We start from the raw sequence: 15,224 nt of genomic DNA on the forward strand, positions 1-15,224 counted from the left end.
AGAGAAGCCAGGAAGGGTTTCGCATCGGTCGAAGCGCCTTGGGACCCTACGGGTAAGTAGTGCGCTATATAAATGCCTATACATTTACATTTACATTTACAGTAGGCCTAAGGTAAGTGCCAATAGTACAGGAGACGGGAGGCAGGCCTGCCTGGTGCCTTTGCAATGGTTATGTGGGCTGAAAATCCGCCATTATTATGGATCCTTCCCATTGGCAACTTATATAATAGTTCAATCAGAGACAGGAAAGGATGAGGCAAAGAATCGAACACCTTCCGCCTATATGACTCCATACTATTGGGGGTTTAGTCTGTTTTAGGAGCATTTTAATGATAGCTGCCCACAAGGAGGGTGGTAGACTGCCAGTCTCCATGACTCACCAAATACCTTCAGCAGATATGGTCAGGTATGTCTTACACATTTCAGCAGAGAGTCCTTCTGACCCAGAAGCCTTGCTGTTGAGCAGATCGCTTTGGATACTTGACCTCCCCAATCGTGAGCGGATGAAGCACAAATGCTCTTTGCGCATTACTCAGCCAGCCAATGGCTATATCTAGTATGTGTTCGTGGGTGCACTCCAGTCTGTTTACGTATTTAGTGCTGTATAATTCTGTATAGTACTTATGTAATATGTATTTTATTTATTTCAGTTTATATTAGGATTTATCATTGTTGTCCATTATTTGGATCATGTCAATGGCAGACCAAAGTTTTATCAGTGATTCTAGGGTTTTTCTGGAATACCTTCAGCAGATATGGCTCTGACAAGTCCATGTATGTCTTATACATTCCAGTAGAGAGTCCTTCTGACCCATAAGCCTTGCTGTTGAGCAGGCTATATTGGATGCTTGACCTCCCAATCGTGAGTGGATTTAGCACAAATGCTGTTTGCGCATTACTCAGCCAGCCAATGGCCATATCTGTTAGGTGTTCGTGTACGTATTTAGTGCTGTATAGTTCTGTATAGTACTTATAGAATATGTATTTTATTTATTTCGGTTTATATTAGGCTTTATCCTTGTCGTCCATTATTTGGATTATATCAATGGCAGCCCAAAGATTTATCAGTGATTCTAGGGTTTTTCTGTCTGTCTCTCATTCCCCATATACCCCTGCCTAAGCATATTTGCCTAGGTAGTAAGTTTACCACTTCGCTATTTCCTCATATTATGTGATTTTACCTCTGACTTCTTCTCTAATCTTGTCGCTATCCTGTGCAGCTATGCGTGTTTCAAGCAGTTAAATGTCTCTCTCTAGTGTTGTCAAATGTTGTCGTAGTATTTTGAGTACTCGCTGATGCTTGGCAATGCAGTGTCCTCTGATCACATGCGGTGACCATCTCCCTGATAGAACCCTTATTTTCTTCAAAGTAGAGATGCAGTTCCATGTGAATGTGTGAATGTCTGCGAAAAATCAGGAGCATTCTTAATGATAGTCTGCACAATCTTTCTGTCATTACATTTTCCAGCTGTGTTATATTAAGAACCACTGGGGAGTGGATGGAAAGCATGCTGCCTAAGTGGTGTGTGTCTTTTACTTATGCGCTTATATCATGTGTTATGAGCCAGTAATCTAGTCTAGACCACATGTTGTGAGTGGCCGAGTAATATATACCCATCTTTTTCACTGGGTTGTTTATATCAAGGTAAGTCAAGTAATTGAGCTCATAGGGATTATAACGATGCTCAGATTGGGCCCACCCCTCAATACCCCCAATTCTGCATACCGTAAAGGCACTTAAGCTTGGAGTGATTGAGTGAGAGAAAGGGTAGAGGGAAAGGAACTACAAGGAAGAAGAGCTGTAAAAACAATAAAGACAATTAAGGTATCCATTCTCACTGCTATTCGAAGACAAGTTATATATATAGTTTTACTATGAAAATACCTATCGTATGGGGTGCTGCCTTATGGAACCAATGACTTTTCTCATACACCACATTCATCTCATATATCCTTCTGATATGTACAAAAATGCAATCACAAGTATACTCAAAAATCCTCCTTCAAACCTTTGTAAGGCAGATCATGTGCTGTACAGAAATTCATAGATACCATGCACAAACTTTAAAGTCCCATGTATGTTTGTCAACAATGAAAATTCTCATCAACAAACACTAGATTCTGAAAATCCTTTCTTTTCTGTAATGGGAATATCCGGGCAATGCACCCAAATCAGCAATAGCTACTGAAAATGTTAATTGCAAAGTGTTCATTTATCTCCCAAGTTTAGATATCACATGTTAAATACTCTCCTTACAAAAATAAATGAACCAGTTTTGAATGTATTGGTTAGGAAAAGGTAAGAAATAAAAAAATAAACACTCTGATTCTGCAGCACAACATTCTCACAGAAGATGTATAAAGTTAAATAGTCACTTATCTGTATAATGTAAGAAGCCCATCACGCTTTGCCAACAGGATAATAATTACAGCTAAAAAGCTGTTCCTATCAAACAGGCTTATAGAGTGCAAAAGGTCATTATACTTCCACAATAAATCAAGTGCTCTGCTGGTGTGTATCGAAGAACAACCAGAGAAATCCTCTTCTGGTACTCTAATAGAAAATGTGAGAAGGACAGAAAAAGGCAGACCTCCTTTAGCCACCAAAATCCACAGTTCCTTTTACAAGAAACATAGAAATGCTGCCAAAACCGGTAGCCGAACTGACTTCACAAGTCAATGGAATAATGCACTACGTGCAAGTGCTCTATTTATAGTAGCACCCCCTCATGACTGATTAAGCAGTTCACAGTGCACCATGGGAGTTGTAGTCAGTGCTTTAAATGGAAAAAAATAAGTGCAGGTACTCATCCAACTGAGTTAGGGGTGTGGCTAGTGGACGAGGCTGGGGCGGGGCTAGGGGCAGGGCTACGGTGGGATATGATACTATAGCACTTCTTCCATCTGATTTGATCTGTATTCATTTTGTACTTGCATTATCCTTGTTAGTAATCTCAAATTCCCCAAATGTGCAGATTCCCTCTGCATATATGTAAAATAACACATGCTTAGTAATTAATAGCCATTTTACTGCTATGACCCACTAAAATATGTATGAAATGAAAAGAACATTTGTAAAGTACGATAGCTACCCTGGGGCGTCCTAGCGCTGTGGACAAACGCTTGTGGAAGAGCGGAGCCTAGTCTGAGTTGTTGAACAGCTGGGTTTTAAGCTTTTTTCTGAAGGACAGAAGATTGTGTTCTGAGCGCAGGTGGAGAGGGAGGGAGTTCCAGAGTTTGGCTGTGCTGTGAGAGAAAGAGTGTCCCCCACTTCTGACTCTCTTGATTCTGCAAACTGTGAGAAGGTATGAGGAGGTTGATCTAAGCTGTCTGTTGGGTTGGTAGGGGGTGACCAAAGAATGATTGATGGTGGCGCCCGATTTCCAGAAGGCTCGGTGGGTGATGCACAAGCTCTTGAATATGATTCTTTCCTTAACAGGGAGCCAGTGGAGCTTCCTGAGTTCTGTTTTAACTGGGGTGGGACGGGGGATCTGGAGCAGGGTAAGTGCCGCACAGTTCTCGTTGACCTGTAACTTGTTTAAGGTGGCCTGTGGGGCCCCTAGGTAGAGGGCATTCCCGAAGTCCAAACGGGACAAGATTAGACCCTGGATCATGATCTCGCTAGCTTGAAAGGGTTGTAAGGGAATGATTTTTCTAGTGAGCCTAAGTAGGCCAAAGCAGGTGGCTGAGAGTTTGGCTGCTTGGTGGTTGAAATTGAGGGACTTGTCCAGCCAGATGCCAAGGCTCTTGATTGTATCCTTGGGCACGTGGTGAAGTACAAGGCAGGTAGGCCATAGGGAGTCTATGTGGTGGTGGGGGGATGGCCTAGTAGCATCAGCTCGGTCTTGTCTCCGTTTAGTTTGAGACATGAAGATGTCATCCATGAGGTCACTGCTTCTAAGCAGTCCCTGAGTTTATTAAACTCGGTATGAGAGTGACTCAGGGCCACCACTAGCTGAGTATCATCCGCATAGGTGACTATTTTTATCCTGAAGGGGCGGACGATCTCAGCAAGGGGGCTCATGTAAACATTAAAAAGCGTAGGGCTCAAGGAGGAGCCCTGCAGTACACCACAATCAAGAGGTTTGCTGGTGGATGTGGTATCGCCCTCAAAAACCTGAAAGGAGCGCTCACTCAGGAATGATTCGAGCCATGTAAGTGCTTTTGATGACACTCCTATGTTGGTAAGTCGTTGTAGTAATATGCTATGGTTTACAGTGTCAAAGGCGGCACTTAGGTCTAGCAGGATGATAGCTGCCGTGCCTCCCTGGTCCATGATCTTCCTTGGCTCTTCTGTCACATTAATGAGGGCAGTCTCAGTTCCGTGCCTGGGCCGAAATCCTGTATGAGTGGGGTCAAGCAGCTGGTGGGTCTCTAGGAAATTGGTCAGAGTCTTATGGACATGTTTCTCTAAAATCTTGCTGAGCCAGGGTAGTAAGGAGATTGGCTGGTTGTTTCCTGTGAAGTTAGGATCTAGGTTAGGTTTTTTGAGGAGGGCTCTGACCATGGCCCGTTTCCAATGGATCGGGACAATTCCAGTGGCTAGGGAAGCATTAAGCAGTTCCAAGATGGTGGGTAGAATGTGCTGGGAGACCATTCACTTAAAGTGATCTTGACATGTTAAAAAAACTATTCTAAGTCACATGCCTGATAGGGCGCACTGATACTATTAAAATATATGCAATGGAAAATTCTTTTTTATTTAAAATAATTTTTGGATGCTTAATCTCACCACATATAGGAGGCATGTTTTCTTTTTTAGTGGCATATTAGTGCAATTATCTTCTTTGGAATTAACAATTGCACCAGCTTTACCAAGGCCACACCGAATAACTTGGCCAATACTAGTTTATCTAGTGCAGCTTATTGATGCCACACTGTTATTGTCAGGAAAGAGGAAGTATGCAATTCATTTTCACATAAATTATTGATCTGCCACATTTGCCTCATCCTCTGCTGCATAATCTTCAGCTTTTAACAAAAAAAATTGTTTCTACCTCAAACAGTTCAAAAAGTTGGTAAAATCGTACCAACATGTGCACCTGCCCAGTGGAAGGCCATTTCCAAAGGTTGACTTTTCACCTTCCTGTTGCTTGTTGCAATGTTTAAACTGAAGTGCAACCGATGCCCAGACAGTGTTAACAAGTATACAAATTACAAAATAATTAAGCAATGCAATCAGGAACTATCTGCATTACGCAGCATAAGTCTCCTTTTCTTGCTACATAATTTAATCAACCCTGACGCATAAGTAGAGTGGCTCTGATTATTATAATTTATTTGCATTGGGCTTAGTACTCAAATTCGAGTGTGGAGACAGGCCCAAGCATACATGCACATACCAAGCAGTCCGCACACTTTCTTTAAAAAACCTTCTTAGACTATCCAGGTTTTATATCTTTCTCTTTCCCTTACATCAAAAGGCACACAAAAGGCGTTAAACATTCACAATCAGTTAAACACTCACACAAACGGCTCACAGGATAAAGGGCACTTTTAACTACTTACCTCCCGTGGCTTCCTTAATTGCCGCTCTCAGTGGGTCACCTGGATTCCATGGTGTGCACAAATGCACACCATAGTGTAACTGTGATTGACAGAGTAGTGTCTGAAAGATATGGACACTGCTCTGTCGAGCTCAGCGTGAATGTGAAATTCTCAACACCTACACGTTAAAAACATGATAAAACTGAGCTGCTGTTGAACGGTTCCAGTTCCGCAGGGGCTCAGCAAAGGGCTACACGGGCATTTTGGCTGTCAGAGTATCATAGAGACAGGCGCCACCCTGCCTCTGCAAAATTAGAAATTAACAACATGTCAGACGATAGTACCGGTACTCTCCTTGGTGGGGGGAGAAGTGCTGGTACTTGAAGGGATAAAAATAAGAAGTGCCAGTACTCAGTACCGGTGAGTACCGGCCCATTTAAAACACTGGTTGCAGTTAACTTCATGTATTCATGTTGCAAAGTTCTCCTGTACCCATGGCAACCTCAGCTTTTTTGCTGACTGGTACTAGTGATAACGGACTCTGACTTACCCTGGGCTCTCCCTGAACAGGCCAAGGGCCAGTGCTATGCTGAAGAGACACTCTGAATATAGTGAAAAAACCTACGTGTTCCCTATGGGTTAGGAATCTCTATAATTGGCATGACCTCCTCTATAAGGTCTTAGTTTCAATTCCACTGCCCAATTATGTACTATCATTAAGTCCCTAGTAAATAATAGGGCATGGCAGTTTAAAGCCCAACAGCTCTTCATGCCCTTGCATATGCACTGCTGAGGTCCGTTTAAAAGCAGCCCTGTGTTGACTGCTTTTGAAATGGAAATTGTGCCCCAACTTGATTTTGATGTTTTGGGCATTTACACATTATTACACTACAATTTTTGGGCATATTAGGTACCCCAAGGGTCTTCCCTAGGTGTCCCAGGTATGGGGAATCATGTATTTATAAGAAGGACCCTTAGAAAAATGAGTTTTTTATGCCCTGGCATATTGCACTCCCAATATTGTGGTAAAGTGCTTCCCAGAGATGACTTTTGTGGCAGGAGCACTTTAGAGTGAGGATCTGCAATATGTTTACATATTCAGAACCCCTAAAGTCACCCTTAGGTATTGCATGGGTGGGGAGGTCATGTAGACATATGCAGGGTCCTTATAAAATATGTTTTATAAGCCCTGGTGTTAGAAAAATGACCCAAGTCATTTTTCCCATTGCACATTCTAAGCCATAAAAATAACTAACATCAATGAGGTGATAAAAATAATGATATTAGTAAATGCAATAATATGGTATGGTTGAATGTATCCTAAAATGTACAGGCAGGAAGCTATAAGATGTTCTTGTTTGTAAGCCAAAATGCTGCCTTACAGTGGTCTATCCTGACTGGTCAGTTAAGTGGATTAGCCAGGCTCCTTTGATAAGATGACAAGTAGCCCAGCTGGTCAGGGAGCCATACTGAGTTCTGCTCCATAGGAATGCTATGGCAGGGGGAGGGGTTGTGAAACATCTTCTTCAAAGAGAGGAGGGAACAGCCAGTGTAAGTCAGGTCCAGTTACTTGGAAAAATTATCTAAGAGTGGCAACACCTCTCATAGCTGCTGCTTGAAACTGAAGGAAGAAGGGGGGTCCATGCTGAGAAGTTTGATTTGCATCAACCAGGCCCTGCACTCTGAAGACTGCGCCTGCCAAACAATCTGGAACTACAGCTCTGTGACCTACCTTGCTTCAAAAGGACTAAAGAGTGGACTCCCTGCAAACTACATAGCTCACCTGGAACATCACCACCAACAATCCTCAGCCTAGAGTACTGACAGTGGATTTGTAATGGCTTTGTCCGAGTACCCATGATTGTGTCAATACATTTAGTACTATTTATATTTTGTAATGTCTCCGTGTTTATTGTATGTGGATTATAAAAAAAAAAGAAACCTCTGTATTTATTATGTGTTTTGTAGCCATCAAAAAGTCCTTTTGGACAAAAGGTGTTGGCTGCAGTAAAATCGGAGAAGAAAAAGAAATGTTTTAAATGGAAAAATCATCTGAATCTGTTTTCTCATGAAAAAAGTTCTGGGAGTCTGTGAATCTTGCAGCTTAACCCCTTGCCTGCAGGGCTATTTCCCCCGCTGCGCACAACGCCCCGGTGCTCATGACGAGCTCAGCTCATCACAGCCACACCCGTTTCTTTTGAATGCTCAGCACAGCGGGGGAATTAGCCGCGCGTGCAAGCGTTACGGCCGTTAAGCTCGTCATGAGCACACGGCCACCGTTGAGCTCATCATAAGCATGGGAGGGGTTAAATTTTAATGCACACTGGTTTCATTACCAAACATATAGGTCTTATGACCGTGCTGAGTCACTTTTTTGTTAACTTATCGGAGAGTCTCTCCTGGTTTTGAAGGTTAAGACGGCTGGTCTTCAAGCCGCTAGCACCACTATGCTCTGAAATGAAATGAAATATGGGTTTTTGTAGAGCGCGTGTTTGCCGTGGCGTCTTAGACCTTACTGCCATAGGGTACAGTCGGAGAATCAGCACACCGGTTATGTACAGGTAAATAGCAAGGTTTTGAGATCCTTCCTAAGCTGAAGTAAGTTGGTTTGGGTTCTAAGATGCAAGGGTATGGAATTCCATAGCTTTGGGGCTAAGTGTCGGAAGCTTCTACCGCCCCATTTCAGCGTTTTTACTATTCTGAGAAATAATTTACCCACTAGTGTAATGAGTATGGTATCCTTGTGCCTCAGCATCTCCTTTGTACATCGCTTGAGCTGCAAAGCAAACTGTATGCTAGTGTGCATTGTGGCAATTATCACCAAGGGAGCCTGGATTTCGAAATCCCCTGACCTTCCGCCCTGTTGCTGCATGGAGGAAAGAAATGGACAGCTGAGCAAAATACAATCTAATCTTTTTATAAGGCGAAAGGATGCCCTTGCAAATATCGCAGGATAAGAGGTCAAATGGTGGGAATAATACAGACTAATGGACAATTAACATGCTTGGATGCTTTTTCCACTCACCGTTTAGATGAACTTCTTTATTGTGATTGCATTGTGTACCTTTTTTACTCTTAATGTTGTGTTTTTACTACCTGTCAGATGTACTTGTATACCATCTTGATGTACTTGGCCCAGCTACTGAATAAAGGTACTTATGAACTCTACTCGGCTACCAGCATTTACTTGTGTCGCAGGACACAACAGAGTGTGGCCAGTTTTTGGTTCCCTGATGTTTGTTTAAAGGAGAGTGGGGACCTGGGAACTGGCCTAAACCTACACAAGAGGTAGATATGTGAACACACTAAAGGATTTTGGATATAGATGTTGTCTCTGATTAAAGATACCATGATGATATAGTAACAGTTTTGTGTGGACCAGGAGGTAATATAGTTATCTTTTCTGAACAGCAAGTTGATCTCTCTTTTATTAATGGCAGCTAAGTTGATGACTACCCAAATATGTAAAGTTCAAGGCCTTCTGACTACTAAGTTATGGTGGAGCATTTATGTCATGGAGAAAATATGTGCAACTATCAGAGGCCAAATGGTCTGGTGTGAGAAAGTATGGACTTCCTTTCACACCAGTATCAAATTGCTAACCTCAGGTATGCACTCATCCCCTTCGCCACAACTGATAAATACAGGGGGTGATGTACTTACTGTGCATCCTGACAGATACTCTGAATTGGTCAGATATATGGAGGCTGATTATTTTGCAGTTACTCTTGACTTGCAATCCAAATGCTAGTGGTAAGAGCAAAACCTTACACGATGTACAGAACTCTACTGGATGAAAGAGATAATATACAGATCTTTATGTATATCACTGATTGCTATAACCACAATGCTTATTTCAGCTTCACCCAATTAGTAAAAATGTTAAACAAGGTTGTTTAAAAATGATTATGGTTCACCCTACCATTGCATATTGTACATTGTACTAAGTGTAAACTTGTAGAATTGACCAATGGTAGGAAAACAGTCTGAAAAGCTTTTTTTGACTTTTGTGAAGTCTCAGAAGTAGGTCTAGGACAGGCATGGTGCAGTTGTACTCTTAGAATTATCATTATTTCATCAATGTTGTAATAAAGTCAAAGGGAAACAATCTATTTCATAGCAAGAATATGAGCTTGTAGGATGAGCAGAAATAGACAAGGTAGAGAACAGTCAAAATGTCAGTCGAACAGAACCTGGAATAATCTGAAGAATAGTCTTCAGAAGAAGACAAATTCTGAAAAAACCTTCACAATAGTATCTGTTTATATATTGGGTCTACCAACCAGAGGTGAAAATACTTCCTGGCTGTTTTGAGTCTCCGTGCTGACAGATTATTAGCACCATTTACAATGAAAGTCCAAGAAGAAGAATCGGTGTAGCAGGAATATCAGGAGTCCATTTTGGCTTGGGAAGCTTCTACAGAATAATCTCTCATTGCTTATCATGCATGTGGCGTATTAAATTCCCATATTAAGAAAAAAAAAGATACCAAAAAGCAGACTGAACAGGGAATGCCCGTTTGAGGCGTGGAATAGCAGGCACTCTAATAGCCGCAGAACAGTCTGACCGTGCCCTGCAATTCATGGATTTAGGTTGGAGCGAGGTGAGCAGACTAAAAAAACCCAACACGATACAACCACACCGACCACAGCAGAGTATCACTGAACAGAGGGTGGAGGCAAGTCTTATGGTAGCAGGTAAGTAAGATCCGTGATCTAAACACAAATCTTATGGAACCGCTTGGCAATGAGCTGGGTAATAGGGAAACACTAATCTTGTGGGATAGTTGGGCAATGAGTGGGGTCATTGGGGAACCGATGCCCAACTCATCTAGTTCTTGTGTCAAGCTGAAGAATAGTATACTGACTGTTCACTGTACCAGTACAATACCATTCTGTCTTTATATTCCTGTTGTTGAGTGATGGGCCAAACTAATACTGTGTTCGGTTATTGAATACTGCTGTGGATGTATACTATGATATACGGCTGCACATTTCTCACTTTTACTTTGATGTTTTTTACACCATGGGGCACATGCTGTTCTTTTTTGGTGGGTCATTTTTGCTTCGAACTAAACTTAGTATAACATGCTTGACTGTAGCAGAAGTCTCCACTTAAAGCCTGGTGATTTTGATTTGTGATACATTATTTATGATGCAAAATATTAATTTATAGGATTGCAAATGATATTTCTGTTAATTTATTCTCATCTGAGGATTCATTCTGACAAATTATGATTATTTTCTGTATTTTAGGTGCAAATGAACATCATCACAAATTGGCCAGCAGCTACAAAATTATGACTTGGTCGGCTGGAAAAGAATTGGAAACAGCATTCAATAAATCATTTGCAGAGCACCAAAACACATTTTTAGAAGGAAGGTACAGAAGACAGTGAAAAATGCAATTAATATAATATTTAGAATATTATAGAAACCAATTAATGCTTATTTACCTATACTGTCGATACCTGTTGAAAATAGCTACTATTGGATTTTGTAGATGATTTTGCAGCAATAACAAATGTGCATCAAGGGATTTTTGCTGTAAGAAGGAATGTAGTGTGGTGAATATCTAGCAGAATAGTAATCATTATTTTAGTGAGGGATTACTGGTGGTGGTAAATGTGCACATGTTCATTGAAATCGTCAACATTTTGACTTGATCAGCCAGGATCCATGTCTGAGAATAAGGTCTACAGAAGTAGTCTACCCTGCTTCTGTTAGGTGGAGTTCGATGTTGTGATAGGATGATCAGTGAAGCACATTGAAGCTTAGATGTAATCTGAGATGAGGTTCCTCGTGTGATGATAAGATGACCAGTGGTGGAAACTAATATATAGGTGCACTTTTCTATGAATTTGTGTGATGCAGTTCCTTAATGTGATACGGTGCCTATTAGCGGGGAAGGATCTACAGATGCATACTGCCTTCTATGTGTGAGAATATCCTGAGTATATGGGATGGAAATCAGATCACTTGTATGCAAATTAGAGAATGGTTTGTAGGGCTGGCCTCTACCCTCGAAACTGAAAGCATTAGATAAGATTCCCTGCAAGAGGTTGTACTGCTGCCCACCTGACCTATTGGAATGGAGGAACCTGTGGCCTCATTTATGAGGAATTGGCGATGGGTAGCACCCCAAGTGCTGTACTGCCTATGCCAATGTGAAAGGGCAGGAATTCACCATATTTGTAAAATATGGTGCATACCTGTCCTTTCCCCTGCGCTGGCGTACAATTTGCTGCATAGGGCAAACTTAGGCACCCTTGCACCATGTTGCAAGGTTGCCTCCATTGCAGGCCCCTTTCCATCATGGTAGCAGGTTCTTCTTTCAATGTCTGCTGCAGAGGCAGCACACATCGAAAGTGATAAAAATAAGGAGAAATAGAAATACTTCTCCTCATTATGCCTGCTCTGGGGAGGGGTAAGGCTTTGATGCTGCCCCAGGTCTACGTGATTAAGTAATTCTTGGGTAGCGTTAAAATCCATGGGTGCTGCGTGGGAAAAGCTACTGCAACGCCCATGAAAAACCTCCTTGATGTGCAGTAAAGGAAGGCAGCAGCTTGCCCTGCTTTATCTTACTTCATATCTATGAAGCCATGCAAAGCCACCCATATATGACTGAGAGGCTTACGCCGCCAGAGCATCAAAGCAAGTGAAGCTTCTGCTGCGCAAGCCTCTTTTAACCCTTTCGATGCTGATGACGAGCTCAGCTCGTCATCACCCACGGGTGTCGTGTGCTGATGACGAGCTGAGCTCGTCATGAACAATGGTGATCAAAGCTTTCCAGCACACGGGAAAAATCCCCGCAGCAGCCATGTGGTTAAATCAGCCCTTTTGTATACAAGGTCTGGTCCTTTCCCTCGCGTGAGCCCCAAATTTTAGGCATGTGAAGAAAATTATGTGAGATGAGTTAAATGAATTTTTCTTCAATTTTCAGCAGTCATTGTTTTCAAAGAACAAGTTTTGTATGATCTTTAGGTGAATGCCATCTTGTATAAAGAAAAGATGATACACGAAATGCTAATCAAATCAAACATTCACACCCAGCCACAGATCTGGCTTAAATCCATAATTTGTTTGCTCGCCATGCCATTCCATGTTCAGCATTCCATCCATCATCTTTTCTTTTTGCCTTTATTGCCCTTAGTGGGAAGGGTATGACCAGATGCGTTCCAGGCTTGCAGTGCCACTAGATTCAAGCTAGCCAGGCTGAGGAAGTTAAATACCCCAAACAGGTCCCAGAATGATTGCTTACAGTTGAAGCAGGACCTGGCCTGCCAGTTTGAGCCGGATTGTTCCAATGGGGAGCAAGGTCAAGAGTGATTTGTATATGGCCGGGTGCAAACTGGGGTGGCATCTTGGGAAACAAAATGATGGATTGGGATGCTGCCCTGAGAGATCACCAGTGACTTAGATTAATTGAAGCATTCCATCTCTCACCTTGTTGTTTCACATTTGCAGCCATAAGTGCGCCGGGTATGCCCAGACGTGGGTCCTAGGCTCAATGTGCCACTGAATTTAAGCTAGCCTAGCTCATGACAGATTTTACCATAAAACCATTTCTCTAAGTTATGGTTGAGAAAGGACCTGACCTGGCAGTTCAGGCTAAATTGTTCCCATTGGGAGCAGGGTCAAGACTGATTTGCTTTTGGCTGGTTTCAAACTGGGGTGGCATGGTGTACAACAAACGATTGATTGGGATGCAGCTTGAGCTATTGACAGTGGCTGAGAGGAATTCAAGCATTACATCCATCACCTTGTTGTTGCATTTGCTGCCTAAGTGTGCTGGGTATGCCCAGATGTGGGTCCCGGGCTCACTGTGCCACAGAATTATAACTTGCCTGGCTGATGAGGGGTGATACAAAACATATTTGTGATACATATCAATACTCATGAGGCTATCTTAAACAGTGATACATTGTAGGTTCCATTCTTAACCATCACATTAAATTAATTAGCAGTAATATTTTCATTCCATTTAAAATCTGCAAAATGTGTCAATTTAAATTTAGCAAGTGATGACGTATTTTATTCTGAAAGAGAAGCAAAACTCAAGGAGATGTTTTGGAGACATATTTGAGTAGATAATTTCTTCAGGAATCATACGTGGCCTGAACAAGGTATCCGTGTACTGAATTTGCCAAATGTAGTTCCTCTTATACATTTCACATTGATATTTTCCTTCTAATATGTGCAGCCTTGTTCTAGAAATGAATCAATTAATGTGATAAATGTTTGGTAATAAAAATCTGGTCTGATCTGTCACCACTATTAAATTAGGTAAATCGTTTCAGAAAACTTCTAGGACGTTTAGCTGGAGTGGTCTAGCAATTTTGCCACTGCATAAAATTCTATATTTCCATACTGCTGTTTGATTGAGTAATGTAATGGTGTCTATCATGATGGAACAGATTGGTCCTGATGATTCTTTGCATCAAGGTGCTGATCTCTATTGCCAAATCAAGTCAGTCATCATTAGTTGTTTAACAGCATTTCTGTACCATAAGCTTGCAAAAGGACCTGGAGTGCCCATGAAATTCTCAAAAAACAAGGAATAGAAACATATCTGTATTGCTCAGAATTTCATAATACACCTTTTTCTAAAGAACACCATCAAGCAAAGAAAATGAAGAGATTCTGACAGCATGGTAGTTCCTATGAGTAGCAGAATGCAGCTGCAATTCCCACACCACATCAATTAGTGTTAAACTTACAGCAGGATAGTGGCCATTCCTCCAGCACAATGATGATAAACACTGTAACCTACAAAAAGTATTGATGATATTGCAACAGAGATTCAAATGTCGGACCGCAGTGGTTGAATGTACTTGTCACAGCCCAAAAACAGGTGAGAGTTTATCTACTGTAAGTAGAGCATCTACTGAGGGCAGAAGTGGATGTTTCGTTTCTTTTTTTTTAATAAATAGGGTAAACAGCTTTGTACTATGACTTTATTTAGTTTTGGGTGTCTAAGTCTATATTTCAATATATATATTTAGTTTTTACCACATCTGGAAAATATCATTTAGTATTTGTGTGTTTTAATTTGGAAGCTGTATTGTATAGTTTTTATATTGCATCTTTTTTCTCATAGGAATATTCTGAAATAAATGTTAATAGTAAATTTGTTTTTAAATTCTTTTTAGCAGTCTTATTCTGAAATACTTGGGTTCTTTATTTATTGTTCTTTTTATATATATTTAATTAAAAAAAGAAGTAAATCATGTAAAATATGTTTCCTTATTTTAGCAATATTAATGAAGTTAAAATTATATGTTTCAGTATTTTGATTTTGTTTATGTATAATGATCTAAATGATATTTAAATTCAATATTTGTGTTTTCAAAATTGGTAAAATTCGATTTTTTGGGCAATAGTTTTATCATTGAGGTTTATGTTATTTCTATTTCAGTATAGGATGGCGATATTTTTGTATTCATTATTATTTTGGCAATATGTTGTGTTGTCTATATTGTTTTTCACAATATTCTGTCATGGAACCATAGGATCAGATTCCATCCCTAAGTAAAATATGTCAAAGCGGCATGCAGCATATACATTGACTACTAGGATTGCTTCAGGCTTGCCTCAGGACATCAGTGCCCCTAAGCTTACCTGATCACAACAGGTTGTTCCACCAGTATTCAAATCAAGCTCCTCAGTAGACACCAGAAACACTGTTTCAGATTGGCAGCAGTTGTATTTGGACAACCTGTTGAGCTGTAAATATTA

General features: G+C 41.0%; 1 protein-coding gene across 1 annotated transcript in view; it reads left to right on the plus strand.

The window, feature by feature from the left end:
- The window catches only part of LOC147726408 (UDP-glycosyltransferase 3A1-like), a 446,431-nt gene that overhangs the window by 105,245 nt on the left and 325,962 nt on the right, over positions 1–15,224 (plus strand). The window contains exon 3 of the mRNA XM_086960530.1: positions 10,743–10,869. Within this exon, the coding sequence (XP_086816656.1) occupies positions 10,743–10,869 (127 nt within the window). The remainder of the gene's footprint in view (positions 1–10,742; positions 10,870–15,224) is intronic.

Source organism: Lissotriton vulgaris, chromosome 3_1 (assembly GCF_964263255.1).
Source record: "Lissotriton vulgaris chromosome 3_1, aLisVul1.2, whole genome shotgun sequence".
Taxonomy (NCBI): domain Eukaryota; kingdom Metazoa; phylum Chordata; class Amphibia; order Caudata; family Salamandridae; genus Lissotriton; species Lissotriton vulgaris.